The sequence below is a fragment of the Thalassophryne amazonica genome, chromosome 15 (genome assembly GCF_902500255.1).
Source record: "Thalassophryne amazonica chromosome 15, fThaAma1.1, whole genome shotgun sequence".
In the NCBI taxonomy this organism is placed as follows: Eukaryota; Metazoa; Chordata; class Actinopteri; order Batrachoidiformes; family Batrachoididae; genus Thalassophryne; species Thalassophryne amazonica.
Genome location: NC_047117.1, coordinates 82822023 through 82840546, shown reverse-complemented (window position 1 = coordinate 82840546; position 18524 = coordinate 82822023). Strand labels below are relative to the sequence as shown.

Sequence of the window (18524 nt, the reverse complement as noted above, 5' to 3'; positions counted from 1 at the left end):
AAGATCCTCTGTAGTTTTTCCCCTACTCCTGCTAAATAAGAGAGAGACACTCCTCTTCTTCTTGTCTCTGTCTCCTGTCTATCTGGTCTCTTTGTTCTCTGGGACTTCTGCACTTTGTCCAGGGACCGTCGTGGGTACCCACATACTGTGAGGGCTTTCCGGACAAGTTGTTGTTCTTTAGCCCTTCCCACTGCAGTCAGACTACCAAAACAAGAATTTTAGTCCCAGTCCAGTCAAAGATTTGAGCTTCTCTACTCTGATCATTATGTATTCATCCTGCAGAAGGGGGAGGAGTTATACAGTGTGATTACCACAGGAAGGAAGGACCTCCTGTGGCGTTCTGTGCAACACCTCGGTGGCTTCAGTCTAGAGTGTAGTCAGGTTGGGGGGCCTTTGCAATGAGATGACAAAGCTTGGAATTTACAGAGCTTATTTATGCTTTCCCAGAATGGCAGGCAGAAAAATACAGATGTCATTCCATTTCAGTACACAGAATGGGATTAAGCTGGTGTAGTCCAACCAAATACAGCAGCAGAATTAACAAAACTCAGAGCAACAGTCTTTCTGAGGACAGATCTGGATTTACGTTGACTTTCGGAGGCAACGTTTAACAGTCATCCAGCTTTACTCCAGCAGCTGGCGCTTTGTCAGAATTTTCAAACTGTTGAAAAATGTGAATGAATCCCGACGACAACCTCAACTCATCCGTATTTCATTTTGCTTTCTGTCTTGACGGTTCCTCATCGTTTGCATAGTTCCCGTACTTTCAGTGTTCAGTTTCACTGTCATCCAACTTCGTCCAACCTCCTAAGTCTGACGTCTTGCATGAACATTGACGATATCTGAACGGATCAATAACTAAAGATCCGATGAGCTGAACGTGACTTGTCCACGTGTGGGACGAAAAGCATTTTCATACAAGAAACGGTAGGGGCAAGGACGTTTTATCAACTACTTTATCTATTTACACACCTTCCAGCCCTTTGTGGCTGTTGTTGTGAAGACAAACCTGTTGTCAAGACAACCAAATCCCGCACCTGCAGGTGCTGCGGACATGAGCACAGGCTGGCTGTGCTGGGTCTCATTGATTTTGTTTAAAGCGTCAAGGTCGGCGTTTGCTTCGTTTTTCTTTTGTTCGTTTCGGTTTTGTTTCGTTCCTTTATGCGCTCTTGATTCACAGGTGTTTCGCTGATGGGAGAAGGCTCATTCATCCACATTTTTTCAACTATTTCTGACTTTTTTCCTTCGTTCAGCTATCGTCGTGTGCAGTGTGACCGGACCCTTACTTGAACACAAGTATGAAATGCAAAGTGTGGTGAACCACAATGATCTGGCTGAGAACACAAGGAGCAAAGTGCCTATAAATGGGACATTAATCAGTTTCTGGTGGAAGGACGTAGGTATGAAGGCTCTGAGAAACAGAACTGGAAGAACCAGCACGTGATGAAACGCAAGGACTATGGAGGGTTTTCAATCACGTGACCGATTTGCTGCAGGACAGGTGCCATTTCCATTCTGGATTACAAGAAGGCTGGCGCGTGATAGACAAATGGAGAGAATGCACGGTTATTTCGAAGCTTTAAACCCTCGAGATAAAGCTATTTATCATGATAGATGTGTAGCAGTTGGTTCAGTGGATCCGTATCTTATACCAGATAGTGAATTTAGTGTTGATGTAATGAACTGGCCGACAGTGTCACACTGCGATATTGTGAATTAGGAAGCTGCCGACCAGGTCAGCCTCACCGGCCTCCTGCAGAGCATCACAGCGGAGCTCTGAAAGCGGAGGTCGTCTTGAAGTCCTGAGCGATTTCTCTCACCAGGCACTAGAAGGGCAGCTTGCGGATCAGCAGCTTGGTGCTCGAGGACAACAATGTAAATAAGCATCCGTATTGGAAGCGTTCTTGTGTTATCCTCGGCGGTATTTTTATGTATTCTTATATAATTTTATTGCCGAATAAAATGAAATAAAATTCTGGGAGCAGTGGATTTCTGTTAGCAGCGGATCTCTCTCAGCACCACGGTGCCGTGAGGCTTCTTCACACCGATGTTGAAGCTTCTGTAATTGTTCGCCAAATACACGTAGTGTAACACAGCGGCCACCGTGTCGTAATCCAGAATGGGCGCGGGACACAAAATGACGTGACTGATACGTCACATGAAAACCCTCTATAAAGACAAATGGCCAAGACTGCATAGAAATGAATATAAACACATAATCACAAAGAAGAAAAGAAAAGATGTAGAGACAAAAATGCATATAGGAGGGAAGAAATAAAAGTGATGAAAGCACCTAAAATAACAGAAACACATGCTTACTGCTCTCCATGCTGAGAGGAGGGGATGGCAGAGAAACCACTAAGTTGTTCTTAGGTAATGGAAAACCAAAACCAAAGACACTTACACGCAGAGGATGGCGATAACAGGAGTGAACCGAAAAAGACCCCAACACACAACACCACACGTGCAGGCCTGTGACACAGCTGTGACCGGGAGTAAGAACTGGGCCGAAACCTGCAGCCCTTTGTGGCCCGGGGCTAGAAACACCAAGGCTTTGAACTGGTCCAAAAAGCAAAAATTAAACAGGATCTGGAACAGAAATGTTTACATGAAATATTGGCAAATGATTAACAACTTTTTTGCTGGTTTTTAACCACAAATTTAAATATTTTCGACCTGCAATAACTTTGTGATCTTTTCGGAACATCATGTTCCTCATTTTTCAGACTACGGACCCTCGAGTTAACTGAGCATGAAAATGTCTGCAAATCAGCAGTTTATTAAGAACTCAAACCAAACTTTCTTCCCCATTCTCCTGCTTAGTTTGACCTTCAGCGGATGATTTTGACAATGCCTGCACACCTAAATGTGCTGAATATCTGCCAAGTGATTGGCTGATTAGATACTGACTTTAATTAATAGTTACAAGAAAGAAAAGCGTTTTATTTCTTATCAGACCAAAGAATGAATCTGTGTCAAAATCACTTTGGACTCCTTTTGTGCTGAGCTCTGCAAAGAAAAGGACGAATGCAAGCCTACAGTGGGGTGTGTGTCTTACCACATGGCGTGCATGAATGTGGGAGGCAGACGTGGACTGCTGACCGGCGTACAGTTGTACGACCTCATTATTCTCTCTGCCAACAGGAAATTGCGGAACAAACTGGCCACCAGCAGGTCCTGGCGAAATAACTTCTGGAACAGATCTGAAGAGCGGTGGGGAGAGAGGGAGAGAGAGGGAGAGGGAGAGAGAGGGAGAGGGAGAGGGAGAGAGAGAGAGAGAGAGAGAGAGAGAGAGAGAGAGAGAGAGAGAGAGAGAGAGAGAGAGAGAGAAAGAAAGAAAGAAAACGGAGATTATACATCAGGCCAGAACGAGAAGAAAGGGGCCAAGAGAATAGGATGACTACAAAAACAGCAGTTTGAGAGAGGAAAATGGGGCGTGTAAATGTGTGTGTGTGTGTGTGGGGGGGGGGGGGGGGGGGGGGGGATCCAACTGGGAGAAGAAAGAAGATAAATTAGAGCAAATGGCCACTTTGGAGAGCGGGAAAAATGAGAGCATATCATTTGTATGCTCAGGGAATGTTACGTGACAGGTCTGTCACAGTTTCATCAACTTATTAATGCAATCAGCAATTCACTTTAATAATGAGTAGCTCATCCAACACTAAACTCTCTGTATTTCTGCGTGAATGTCTGGAAGAGGCACAGTGTGTGTGTTGCTAATTGTTGTGGGCATGCCATGTGCACACTGTGTGTGTGTTGTGTGTGCACGCCGTGCCTTCACTGCAGGCATTCTGTGTGATGTGGGCCAGCTTCATTAACAGCAGAGCTGCGGGGCTTTAAAAGGCTTTGGCAGCCATGAGCATTGTCACATTGCTATTCCAGTTGCAATACAGTGTGCGTGCGTGTGTGCACGTCACATGAAAAGGAAAAGAATCTGTGTGAGCTGCATGAAAACAACAAATATATGACAATAAGAAGATGCTGTTTGACGGTGTACTTTCATCTGGCCACGCTGAGCCTGTGGGTGATGTTAATGGCAGAGTGTGTGTGTGTGCGCGCACGCATGTGTTTGCTTTTATGGCTACCAGATGATGATTAAAATATTCCCAATTACTGTGCAACACACCCCGAACACAATTCATCTCAATTTGAGAAACCCACCAGCACTTACTGCATTTCAAATCAGCATCTTCACATGTTTTGACCGCTGGGAACACGCTCAAAGTTTTAGGAGTGCGGATGGTCTACTGTTAGCGTTTTATTAGCTACCTTAAATGTTGCTCTCTGTGAGTTGCCCACGTTGGTCATTTCATTTTTCATCATTGCTCAGAGATGCTCAAATAAAACTTTTTTGGGGTTTTTTATACAAACAGCAGAGACCGAAGATTTTCTTATTGTTTTCGACAGAGTTGAAATGTGGAAAACATTTAGAAATACAAAACACCTACATCCATTCATTCAACAACAGGTGGCTGCAACAAAAAATGCTGAGCAAACTGAAAAATGCTCGCAAGCACAAACCAAAAGCACATGTAACAATTCAATCTGATAAGGTTTTTGCTGCAAATTCATACAACACACCCATAAAAGCCCTACTGGATCTGCAAGGCTGCACAACGCAACGGACGTACTCACGAAAACAAGGACTTTATCCGAAGGACTTTACCTGACTTCTAGTCTGCAAAGCAAATAAAACCGGTAGAGATGAAGAGCAATGTGCTGATGCACCGACGATCTGTCAGTTAAAGAAAAAGCTTTACAGTATGTTGTGAGCACTTTCATTGTGTTGTGGAGCTTTGCAGAGCATTTGTTTGCTTGCCGAGTTGTCTGAATTTGCAGCAGATGATAAAATTGTTACTTGTGCTGAAGGTTATGTTTGTGATCTTCATGTTTTCAAGTATTTTTGCAGATGTAACTGTATTCTGCTTTTTCTAGCGCTATCTTAATTTTGAAGTGTTGTTGCAGGCCTTCTTGACAAACATGCTGGTCTGCAAAAGCTTCCTAAAACGAAGAGACTCTCACCAAAAATTTAAGCGCACATTTCTGGTGCTGGTTGATTCCAGCAGTTATTTGATTAGCACAGGAGGTTAGCCTTTATCTTCTGAACACACAGCATGTGTGAAAACTACAAGGAGACACAAATGACACTGAATTTGTCGTGGTTTTTAGCGATAAATACTGGTTTTGATTTTTTCCCTTTAACAAAAATCCTACAGGTGAAATCTGTGCATATGGAAAGAGTACATCAATATTCTGATAATTAAAATATATGCATATGCCAATAATGACAAGCCATATTATTTAATATAATATGTTTGATGCCACTGACATTAATGAGCGAAGCTCTTCACTATATATCATCAAACAATAATTTAACATTGAATAATGGTTGCAGAACCTCAAAGTAAAGATAGGCTACTGCGCAACTGTCGTTACGATTCTTTTTTTTTCGACAATACTGTAATAATATAAAGAAAGAAGTTTTTAGCCCTTCACCCTCTATGCTATACTCTCCATGTTTCTTGAGATTTAAATTATAGTTGAAACTTAGAAATAAAAGACAAATCATTGAAGAAACACTGTTTTCAATAGTTTATCACAGTGCTTCAGATTTTTTTTTTGTTTTGTTTTTGTTGTAGCGACGAAATGGCATAACTGAAAATAATTGAGAATCACAGCTGCAAGTGTCACACAGCTTTTCTGGTCTTTTTTGTGAAAAAAATGAACAATTTAGGATTTTAGTACTGTGAAATTTACGTTTTTCAAATATTTTCTACTTTAAAATACTAATCACAATGCTAGGAACACTCACAAATAGGGATGGTATTGATAAGATTTTATCGATATTGTTGCAATTATCGATTCCCTTATCGATACCTCTTGTGAATTTTGTGTACTAAAAGTAGGCTTTCCAGGTTTTCTATGTCAACAACATTTTATTGAGTCTTAAAGTAAATAAATATGAAATTGGTCACTGGATCTTTGATCTCTGGACATAAATACAAATAAACAAAATCTGTAGTTTTTGTCAAATGCATTTCCTTTTAGACATTAATGGCATAAATGTCACTTGATACCTCTGAGCTGAGCTCAGCTGACTGCGCTGCACGTCAGCATCAACGTAATTCATAAAGAACGGAAGACTTCTCATTCTGTAAGGAAAAACACGTTTTACTTGATTGTAGTTTATTGTTTGTATTACGTTTGGAACGAGGTCTCATTTGATTTCAAACGGCAATTCACTTTGAAGTTATTAATTCTGACCAAACTCTAACTTGACTCGGCAGAGAGCTGCGCAGCATTTGGACATGTCAAAATGAAACGGAAGATGATTCTCATTTCTTTCCTGCAACAAGACAAGGGTGCCAGTTAGTGACTTTAAGCCGCACAAAAGTGACTCATGATTGACATCTTTAAATGGCTTTGAGAGGGGTTAAGAAGCAGACTTGCCGCTTCTGAAAAGCAGCCAAGAAGAGAACCAATGAAGCAGAGGGTCACAGCACTGCTTCACTGGTTCAGGCTTCAAAGCAGAGCTGTTATAGCTTTTTACGACAATGTTGTACGGTTTGTGGCTTTTTCCCCTATGGGCAGATTTTTTTGTGCCATTTCCAGTTTGTGCCTTCGTCTACCATAAAAGCGAGCTTTGCGCCACGGCTGATAGCAGTGAACCGCACTAAGAAAATCTGGGGCACACCCCTTAATTGTGCAATACAAGTAAAACAAACTGGGAGTAAAATTTGTTCAAACTGACCTCTGGGCAGCACGTTCCAGGCGATGGTGTCGGTGATGGCTGTGAAGATCCAGTTCAGCTCTCCGAGTGGGGTGCGCCGGTCATTGAGTCTACCAGGGATCCTGCACCACAAAGAACAAAACAGGTGGCGCCATATCAGCAGTGATCAGTACATCAGAGGGTTGACTTCAGGGCGCCAAGTGGCACTTTTGCAAATCATTAGAACAACGGACATAAGACTTAGATGAATTTCACTCAATATTTACACACACACACACACACACACACACACACACACACACACACACGCACACACACACACACACACACACACACACACAGAGAGAGAGAGAGAGAGAGAGAGAGAGCAGGATTTCCAACATTACGAGGTCTGTCCAAAAAGTAACGAACCTTTTTATTTTTGTTCAAAAACTATATGGATTTGAATCACGTGTAATTGCATCAGCCAAGCTTGAACCTTCGTGCGCATGTGTGAGTTTTTTCACGCCTGTCAGTTGGTCATTCGCCTGTGGGCAGGCTTTGAGTGAGCACAGGTCCACCCCCTCATCGGATTTTTATTGTCAGTGAAATGGCTGAGAGGCTGCCGCTTTGCTCCATGAAATTTTTTTCAGAAACTGTTAGAGACAGCCAGTTGGAAACCATTCAAAAGATTCAGATGGATTTCGGTGAAGATTCTGTCGGCGTCACACGGATTAAGGAGTGTTAATGTTGTATGGCTGGGGGGCCTGGCTGCCTTTTTGTTTCTGTCTTTTGGTTTTCCTTCCAGGTGGCTTGCATTTGGGACTGAGTGGCTGTGTAGCTGAGGTTATCAGGACCTCACCCTCATCACCTGCGGCTCGTCAGGACTCACAGCTGTGGTGCATCTATATGGATTGGAACATGGTGGCATTTAAGACTGGAGTATACAGTGTGTATTTGCCAGAGACTCGACCTTGTGACCAGACGGGTGAGATCGTCGTCTCGGGAGCCATCTCATCATCAGTGGATGCAGAGAACGTCCAGGGTTTGATGCACGGTCTGTGAAAGAGGAGGGGGTGAGGTCTCACGCTCATCAGCACACTTCCTGAGGTACGTTAGATTTTGTGACTAACGTTTATACAGTCAGTAAATGTGGTGTCCCTCACACCTTATTATATTGAGCTGTACGTTAGTCATGTATCGGCTTCCACTGCAGTGGAGTTTTGTGAACTGGATGTTCCATGCCTGCAGGTTGGGAAGCTGATTAGTAATTAAGCCAGGAAGTGTTTGCTGTTTATGTACACCTTTGAGTGGTCTCTCTGTGTGTAGAGTGTGGACTCACATAATGGTTCCTTCTTTCACAGACTCGGTTTGTTGCGGCCACCTGGGGGGTGTCGGCGGGGTCCTTGGGTCCGAACAGCTTCTGGCTCCGGACCGTTAGCGCTGCTGGGAGCGCACCGTATCACCACCACGCCAGACCGCACACTCTTTTGTTGTTTTGTATCACATCACTGTTATGTATTAAATTCAGTTAGCCTTTGTACCGTGCTCTGCTTATTTCATACTGGGTCCTTCAAACGCTGGTCGGTTCTCCGAGCTGCGTCCGACACATAACAGTTAAAACCTTTTTAAAGACAGCCCACAGTGGCGGAGGGCGCAGCGCACCGAGCGGTCATCGACAGGCTGGAACAACCAGATCATTTCTAAACTGAACACTGTGTTGATCCGGGACATCGTGTGACTACCACAGAAATGGCAAGAGAGCTGGACATAGCACTTTTGCGGCACATTCCACTGTTATAGGAGATTTTGTAATGAAAGACGTGCGGAGGATTTCGCGCGTCGGCACGGAGCCGCTCATGGCGCACAACAAAAAAACACCTCCGTGTTGGAAACCATTCAGAATATTCAGATGGCTTTCGATGGCTTTTCAGTCGAGTGAGTATCCGAGAAATTGTGGAACAGCTGGACATTCTACAACATGTCCTGTGAGACTTCCAACATGGAGGTGTTTTTTTGTTTGGACAACATAGTCTGAACAACACTTTTTTTTTGTATAGCTCAACAACCAAAGCACCTAGATAGATCAAACTTGTTGGGAATATAACTTTCACAGGTATTGACAGGCGAGAAGATTTTGGAGTAGTATGGTTAATGTCAAGGGTAAAAACAGTCTCCAGAACACCTTTTTAAATATATCAATATCAATATTAATATAATATTTACTTGTACATTCCTATTGTGGTGTGTAGCGCGCACAGGGTCGGTATCGGCCCTCTGGTACCTTTCATTTATAAAAATAGCTAGATTTTGTCTTGAATCTCTCATATTCACCTCTTTGTGACAAATAAAGGCAGCTGTGCAGCTTCTGGTAGGTATAAGAAGACAATACACAATAAATATGTAAATATGAGGGCTGTTCAAATCCTGTGTGCTTTTTGGGGAACTGTCAGAAGTGTTTGGCAAGTCAGCACTAAGGATGAACACTCAGCAGTTCACATCCGTGCTCAGGAACTAGTATAATATATCTAAGTGGTGCGATGGAGGAAGCTGTATTGGTGGTGAGATGGACAGATAGGTGAATGAGTAGATGAAGAAGATGTGGAGATGGCCTGCCTGTGCACTTCAGGTTTGTGTCAATCAAAATGATTCTGCTCTTGTTTTACTCTTTTAGTTTCTGCTGTAATTTCCTGCTTTATTTGTATTTATACCGCTATGCAAGAGCCATCTAATGTGCACCAAAAATGACACAACCGCTGTTGATATATAATGTAGTGAAACCAGAGTATAACTGCAGTTAGTAATCACTGACACTGTGACAGACTGCGAGTTGGTTTACTCATGTTTTTGTGTAGGGTGTTTATCCATCCATCACATTTTACAGGGTGCACATGCCTGCGCTTTTCCAATTCAATGGAGATAAAAAAAATCTACTTGTACAAGTATTTTCTTTTAAAATGACACTAATATGCAATGCATTATTTCAATGCATTAAAAACGTCATTTTAACAATCCTATAACATTTGGAAATTTCTAGTGACATACATTTCAGTTAAGAACATCAAAGACCAGGTTCATGTGACATTCCTACAGATTATTTAATTTATTAAAATTAAGATTAAACTAAGAAATAATATGCAAATGATTCATTACTATTAATATGAATGTATGTGTGATTAAAGTGCATGTAATTAACAGTAAGTGAGACCGATGCAGCTGGTGCTGAATGAAAGTCGCCTCTGCCGCTGTTTGAAAATTTGATGCTTGGGATGAAAACATTTATCATGTACATAAGTTTAACGTGTGCATAATGGTATATACAGAATACACACACACACACACGCATATATATATACTCAACAAAAATATAGACGCAACACTTTTGGCTTTGCTCCCATTTTGTATGAGATGAACTCAAAGATCTAAAACTTTTTCCACATACACAATATCACCATTTCCCTCAAATATTGTTCACAAACCAGTCTAAATCTGTGATAGTGAGCACTTCTCTTTTGCTGAGATAATCCATCCCACCTCACAGGTGTGCTATACCAAGATGCTGATTAGACATCATGATTAGTGCACAGGTGTGCCTTAGACTGTCCACAATAAAAGGCCACTCTGAAAGGTGCAGTTTTGTTTTACTGGGGGGGGGGGGGGGGGTGTCTGTGGAATGTTGGTCCACTCCTCTTCAATGGCTGTGCGAAGTTGCTGTATATTGGCAGGAACTGGTACACGCTGTCGTATACGCCGGTCCAGAGCATCGCAAACATGCTCAATGGGTGACATGGCTGGTGAGTATGCCGGCCATGCAAGAACTGGGACATTTTCAGCTTCCAAGAATTGTGTACAGATCCTTGCAACATGGGGCCGGGCATTATCCTGCTGCAACATGAGGTGATGTTCTTGGATGTATGGCACAACAATGGGCCTCAGGATCTCGTCACGGTATCTCTGTGCATTCAAAATGCCATCAATAAAATGCACCTGTGTTCTTCGTCCATAACAGACGCCTGCCCATACCATAACCCCACCGCCACCATGGGCCACTCGATCCACAACATTAACATCAGAAAACCGCTCACCCACACGACGCCACACACGCTGTCTGCCATCTGCCCTGGACAGTGTGAACCGGGATTCATCCGTGAAGAGAACACCTCTCCAACGTGCCAAACGCCAGCGAATGTGAGCATTTGCCCACTCAAGTCGGTTAGGACGACGAACTGGAGTCAGGTCGAGACCCCGATGAGGACGACGAGCATGCAGATGAGCTTCCCTGAGACGGTTTCTGACAGTTTGTGCAGAAATTCTTTGGTTATGCAAACCGATTGTTTCAGCAGCTGTCTGAGTGGCTGGTCCCAGACGATCTTGGAGGTGAACATGCTGGATGTGGAGGTCCTGGGTTGGTCTGGTTACACGTGGTCTGCGGTTGTGAGGCTGGTTGGATGTGCTGCCAAATTCTCTGAAACACCTTTGGAGACGGCTTATGGTAGAGAAATGAAGGTTCAATACACGAGCAACAGCTCTGGTTGACATTCCTGCTGTCAGCATGCCAATTGCACGCTCCCTCAAATCTTGCGACATCTGTAGCATTGTGCTGTGTGATAAAACTGCACCCTTCAGAGTGGCCTTTTATTGTGGGCAGTCTAAGGCACACCTGTGCACTAATCATGGTGTCTAATCAGCATCTTGATATGGCACACCTGTGAGGTGGGATGAATTATCTCAGCAAAGGAGAAGTGCTCACTATCACAGATTTAGACTGGTTTGTGAACAATATTTGAGGGAAATGGTGATATTGTGTATGTGGAAAAAGTTTTACATCTTTGAGTTCATCTCATACAAAATGGGAGCAAAACCAAAAGTATTTTTGTTGAGTATATATATATATATATATATATATATATGTGTGTGTGTGTGTGTGTGTGTATTTGGAAGATGCAAAGTTTGACTGGTTTGATCTGTTGTTGGTTCCAGTGTCAGTTTTAATGCTGAAACATGTGATTTAATCATGTTGGTGTTCTCTAGTCGTCTCTAAATCCTTGTTACATTCCACTGTGTGATGACGTAAACTAAAAGCAATGTGAACAACAGTAGTGAATAAATCAAGTTTCGTCTTGTGGTGTGATTGATTTGATGATTTAATCCGGGAGTAATTTGGTTCAACAGGGATTCTATGAATTGTTAAAAATTTCACTTTGCACTCAAATAAATTTAGTTGAAATAAACTAAAATTAAACTTCAACAATACACAAAATAAAACCTCTATAATTGTATATTTTAAGAATAAAATAACTTTTCATTTTTAACACTAAGAACTCGACCATAACCAGAACAGATGCTAAGCAGAGTCAGTCATTTTTTATTTTTTAAAAAGACAGTTAGTGCGATTAACATTTCATTTTAGCATTAAATCATCATTATTGAAAGTTTCTGTGTGGGCTCTCAGTTGTCCAGGTGGTTCCCATAGTAGAGAAGCTTGAATCTTCGACTGGACTGGGTTGCTTGACGCGAGGACGTTTCACTTCAAATCGCAGAAGCTTCCTCAGCTAAAATTCTTGCTCTGGTAGTCTGACTTCTGTCTTGACTCTTGTAGAGAAGAATAAACAGAAGCCACAAAAGCTGGAGTTTTAAACCTAACCAGACCCCTCCTACCGAGAGGCAGACTGCTATAGGCTTGTGACTAAACAACAGCTCTAATTAGCACCTATTGTGCTCTAGTTAGCAACCTCCTAATGACAGGGCAGCTGTCCCTCCTAATGATGGGATGGACGCCTCTCCTGCCGGCAACCTTGACGACTCTCCTAATGACGTGAATGACTCATTACCATGAACAAAAGACTGAAACTGCTTAGACCTGAGTACCCCATTGTAAACAGGGGACAAAGCGTGTCTCAAACCCCCTCCCCAGTTAAGGCTGGGTTTCAACTGTTTCACACAGAATGCCTCCTTGACCCCTCTCTCAAACCATTTCTTCTCTCTGGCTAAGATTTTAACTTCCTTGTCCTCAAACATGGGGTTAGTGTCTTTAAGGTGGAGAAGAACTGCAGACTGAGGTCCACTGGCGCCCTCTCTGTGGTGCTTTACACAACCTTTACACAAAAGCACCGCAGAGAGGGCACCAGTGGACTTCAGTCTGCAGTTTGAACTTGAAAATTCTTCTCTGTTATAAAGTTAATCAATAAGAGGACAAAGCTTCAGCTTTTAGCGCATACCTTTTTTGTTAAGGGTCCAAAAAAGAACATTTTATTCTTTTAAAAATAATAATAATAATATCAGCTTATTTATCGGCTATCGGCAAATCAGCCGATTTATCGATTATCAGCATTTTTTTCATCCAAATATCATTATCAGCATCAGCCTAAAAAAATCCATATCGATCGGGCTCTACTGATACACATTTGCATCTTCAAAATTGCAGGATACTTTGTTTACAGAGCAATTAAATATATGATGTCAATTGAAAAACCACAATGCAGAGAGTGACCAGGAGGGACTGAAACCCCAGAACACTGGGTTCATAATAACTCCTGATAATCGACAAATTGTGTTTCACAGATTATCTGACTAGCTTTTGATGGGGTCACACTGACCTTTGTCATAGGGATAGGAGCCATTTGATCTTATCAATCCCATCTTCCCAGAGGGTTCTCTTGTGCAGTCGATTCTATCTGCAGTCGAAACTGTCCAACATCTCTGTGGAGGGATGAGCTAAAGTACTTCCTTATGGATCAATAATGTACTGTATGCCTGCAATATTATAAATACCATCTCAGTAATCTCATCACCAGCCATAACGTAACCTGAACCCTGATTTTTGCTTGCTGTTTTTCTAGGGAACATACAGTGCTTGTCAGTGGTGGGACGAAGCCACCATCAAGTCACTCTCAAGTCATGAATCAGCAAGTCCCAAGTCAAGTCTCAAGTCATAATGACCACCAATTGTTTGCAAGCTGACTTGGACTTGACTTGGGACTTGCTGATTCATGACTTGAGAATGACTTGACAGGGACTTCGTCCCACCTCTGGCGCTTGTGCCATAAAGTATGTCATTCAAGGGGTTGTGTTGAGGCATTTTCCGGCACTGTCACACATCCAACGAGGACTTGGACTTGTAAACCACAGAGTGCCTGGGACTGGGACATTGTAGTCTTGGACGGCCTATGAATGTTTCCCTCTGTACACCACCACAGTCGAGTTGAAATGAAATTATCAAAGATATGCTTGTCATGTAGACTTTCAGCTTTAATTCAAAGGATTTGACAAAAATACTGTATTAACCATTTCATACACATCTGCCCCATAATAGAGGAAACTAAACTTAAGGATTCTTGTTAATGTAAATCATTGCTTTGAAAGTCTGTGTTCTTTAGAAACGTAAAAGCAATAAATACCAGGTTAATGGACTTCAATAACATCATTCATTATAAAATACAAACAGAATGGTTAATCTGTCTGAAGTAGGCAGTTCTCAAAAAAAAGGACAACCCTGGAGGAATTATAGGCTGGAGACTGGAGGAAATGAGGACAGTGCAACGAACCTCTGTTGCATCACTAGTTATACTGCTTCATAGTGGCGTGAACTCAAAGCAGTTGTGCTTTTTAAGTGAATGCAGCATGTTAAAAGCAGGCTGCCTCTGCTTGTGCTTGGCATCGAAAGAATCACTACACAATAACAGGATTTGAGGGCAGGGTGTGCATTGTGCTTTCGCTTTTGTGTCATTCTATGCAATCCACTGCACCTGTAACAGGTAATTTATAAACAGTTTTTAATAACTACCTACTTCAGACAGACTGACCATACAGCACCACAGCACTTGTTTTTCTATATGATTGATGGAAATGAAGCCCATGACTTGACTTGCAAATGTTCATGTCTCGATCACCCGACTTGACAAAAGAAATTTGGTTTTAAAAGTGACTATTTGTATTTGTAATTGTATTACTTATGGCTTCAGAGGACAGAAGGACTGTATTTAAAAATAACTGAAAATCCCAAATATTTAATATGATATCTTTGTTAAGCGCTCCAGTAGAAAACGTGTCACTACAAAAGCCTTTTCACTCAGTGCTGGAGTGCGTGTGTGTGTGTGTTTGTGTGTGCAACCACGAGCCCTCTGGTGAGTGGCGCACAGCCGGGGTTCAGATACCAGGAAGGCAGGTCAAACCTCCCCAGTGCGACACGCACTCCCACTGAAACGCTCCTCAGGATGAGAACGAGGAGGGATGCGTGTGTGAGGGAAAACGTGAGCGATGGTTGCAGGGATTGGACACGTGTCTGTATCATCAGCAGGTAGAATGTACACGAGCGCGGCATCGTGACTCTCGTCTGAAAGGCTGCTGTGACTGCACACGGCCAGAATGTGTGTTGGCTGTATGTGGGAAGCGGAGACAAAAGGCTGCACAGATGGACAGGAGACAGAGGAATAATCCAAATATTACACTCACCACTGACATTCATGAATGCATCTGACAACAAATATTAGTAATATTTGAAGGCCATGGTTTTTAATAAAAAAGGAACAAACAACAAACCATTACCACTTGTGTGTGATTTGTAAAGGTGTGAGTAACTGGCCACTGATGGCCACAGAGTTTGTTCGCGCTTTGCACACAATCACTTCACACTAATCGTGTGACAATAAAAAAATTATTTTTTCTTTGTATTTTATAAAACCAAATGCAATTTTAGGCTGACAAAAAAAGTTCAGCCTATTTTATGTTCTTGTTGCTAGGATACCACAAAGTCAGCTGATGTGGTGTTTGTCTGCAGTGTGGTAGGAGTGCGACAGTACAGTTATTGGGTCTTAGCCAAATAAACAAACAAAATTCATAATTTTAAGGTGCTACAGATTTTATGTGCACGGATAATTTGCTATGACACACGTATGTGAGTGAGTGTGTGTGTGTATGGGGGGGGTGTAACAAACAAAAGTTTTTAAATTGTATTTCTTATTTATTTAAATGTGTTTTAATTGATGTTTTAATGTACAGCACTTTGTGCCAGCAGTGGCTTTGCTAAAGTGCTTTATAAATAAAGTTGGTATGGTAAAAATGTGATATTCTCCATTGTGAAGCTGAAACACTGACATATTTGAGCTGCTTCCAATGGATAATGGGTGCTAGCTTGACAAATTATAGCACTCAGACTAAAGCGCACAGTCAATTTGGAACATATCCAAGTCCATTTTGCTGTTTATAGGGTGCACAAAATGGGATGTATTCAGTATTAAGTACGTGTCTGCATGTTTCAGTGATAACCATCAACCAATCAGATTGCAATCACTCTCTGCCTTAAAGACACACGCGTGTTGCTATTCAGATGATGGACTCAGAAGTGAGAGGTTTTCTGGCGAGGAAACAATCAAAGCGTGTGAGTGGATCATTTATGGGAGCAGTAGTCATCCACCACAGCTTCCTGAGGTGAAGCATTTGAGGCATGCAATGCACAACAGCTCCTCCAAGCACCTGATTTCCTCCATTAGTGCAGCAGATAACTGAAACAATCCTTCACTTGGTGATGCAAGCATGAGATTTGACATGAATGTTCTTCATAAATCAGTGTTTGAGAAAAAAGTGCTGGCCACTTGAAAATCCAATATGGCGGCCAGGTAGGGGTCAATGGAGAATTGCACAGGGGTCAAAATCTAAAAATGCTCCAATCATATTGAAAAGTATAAAACATTATTTGTCTGATCATAAATATTCCAAAAAGGTATAGTTTGGACTATCTATAACTGAATGTTCTGGAGTTATGGGATAAAAACAGCAAGAATGGTGACAAAGGTCAATTTCAGTTTGTACAGGAGTCAAAAGTTAAAGCTGCACCAATTTTGGTAAATCGTGGTGCAAATTAATAGTTTTGACTGTGCTGAATACTTGGTTTGCAAAGTAAATGTCAAACAATGTCGACGTCTACTGGATTCTATGGCATGTGACAGATGTTACCCTGTAACATGACAACTGAGCATGACACATGGTGCAAACTATTCCTTTTAAAAACCCTGTTAACTCAACCAATAATTTGCATCACATTTTACAAAAATTGGTGCAACTTTATGTTTTGACCCCCGTACAAACTAAAACTGACCTTTGTCACCATTCTTGCTGTTTATACCCCATAACTCCATAACATTCAGTCATAGACAGTCCAAACTATACCTTTTTGGAATATTTATGATCAGACAAATAATGTTTTATACTTTTCAATATGATTGGAGCATTTTTAGATTTTTTGCTTGCATCATCAAGTGAACAATTTTGGCCAGAAATCATACTTATCTGCTTCACTACATATCTCACAAGGGGACAGACAGCCTCCAAAATCCAAGCTGAACCTAGACTCTGTGGCCAGTCCCATTTTGATGCTGATTACTAGCGACCCGACAGAGGAAGGCAACAAGAGTACAAATATGGTATGGTAACATGAACAGAGAAATAGATACGTTTTCATATTTAGTGTCTTACGTCGGACAACGTTTTCAGTCCTACAGATTTGAATGAAAGTATCCCGTTTACAGATCCAGAGTGATGATGAGCTCAAACACATTTCTGTGTGCTTGTCAAGTTCAGGCATAATGGTCATCTCCTGAAGAACTTCCTTTTACAGTCCATCCAGCTGTAAATGGGTACCAACCTTGGCATCTTCTCCGGGAGAATTGTAGACGCTCATCCACTTCATGCTATGGAATCCGGAGATGAGCCCCGGCACTTCAGGGGTTATACAGGTCTTAATTCATCTATTCTGTTGTTGTCTATGTGACTGCTCATGAGGTAAGCAAGGATCTAGAACTGTCCCATGTATAGCACCTTGAGGTGATTCATGTTGGTGCTGTTCTTTTGGAGAAAGGTGTCCTCACAGCGGACCATCCATCTCTGGTATGGAACTGTAATTGTTATGATCTACATATTGATTTAGCACAGGTTTTACATTGGATAACCCAAATCCACATCTACAGGAAGAAAGAACTTAATGTGCATGATTGATGATAGGAAGAAACCAACCATCAAAACTCAGAGGTTCACAGGAAAACCACACAGACACATATGCAAAAAGGAAATGTGCAAAGAACCCGTGACTTTTTAGCTACGAGGGAATAGTACCAAATACTGCAGCACCCTGATGCGTTGCTAAACGATGTAATACTGTCTCAATTTTTGCTAAAAAATACAACACCAAAGTTGGCTAACAAAAAAATGGCATAAAATTGCCTCCCCTTTACGTGCATGTTACAAGTTTAAGTTTTTCCTCTGATTGTGCTTTCCTTGAATTGAGGGTGGGGCAGCAAAATTAGCCAAACTCAAACTGATTTTCATAAAACGTCAGAGTGACCTTTAGTGGTGGATGAAAAAGATGCAGATGAAGGAAAGGCATTTTATTAATGCTGCATGATGGGGAATTTTATGGTTTAGTCTCATTCCAGTACATCCCAGAGGATAACAGATTTACGTCTATTATGCAGCAGATCGTGAACATACAGTAGTGTTCAGAATAAGATAAGATAAGAAAAGCCTTTATTCATCCCTCAATGGGGAAATTTCAATGTCACATCGCAGCATAGAACAGTAGGAATAGACAGAAGGGCATGCAATAAAACAAACAAGCATCTCTTAAAAAACAAGAACTAAAAAAAGCACTGAGTGCCGGGTAAAGCTAAGGCTACCATTGTTCAGTTCAATGCTGCACTGCTGGGATGATATACACCGTCAGGATGTGAAAGTGATCAGATAAAGTGACTTCAGCATGAAATGTGCGATAAGTTACTCTATTTACAATATGGACAGGTTAAAATATAGTAGGTAAAGTGACTTG

At 41.8% G+C, this 18524-nt stretch overlaps 1 protein-coding gene across 9 annotated transcripts in view; it reads right to left on the bottom strand.

Moving 5' to 3' along the window:
* The window catches only part of rptor (regulatory associated protein of MTOR, complex 1), a 323941-nt gene that overhangs the window by 107117 nt on the left and 198300 nt on the right, over positions 1 to 18524 (bottom strand). For all 9 annotated transcript variants that reach the window (XM_034188053.1, XM_034188054.1, XM_034188058.1 and 6 more), the window contains 2 exons: positions 6752 to 6852; positions 3059 to 3203 (listed from right to left, as the gene is read on the bottom strand). In XM_034188053.1, coding sequence (XP_034043944.1) covers positions 3059 to 3203; positions 6752 to 6852 — 246 coding nt within the window. The remainder of the gene's footprint in view (positions 1 to 3058; positions 3204 to 6751; positions 6853 to 18524) is intronic.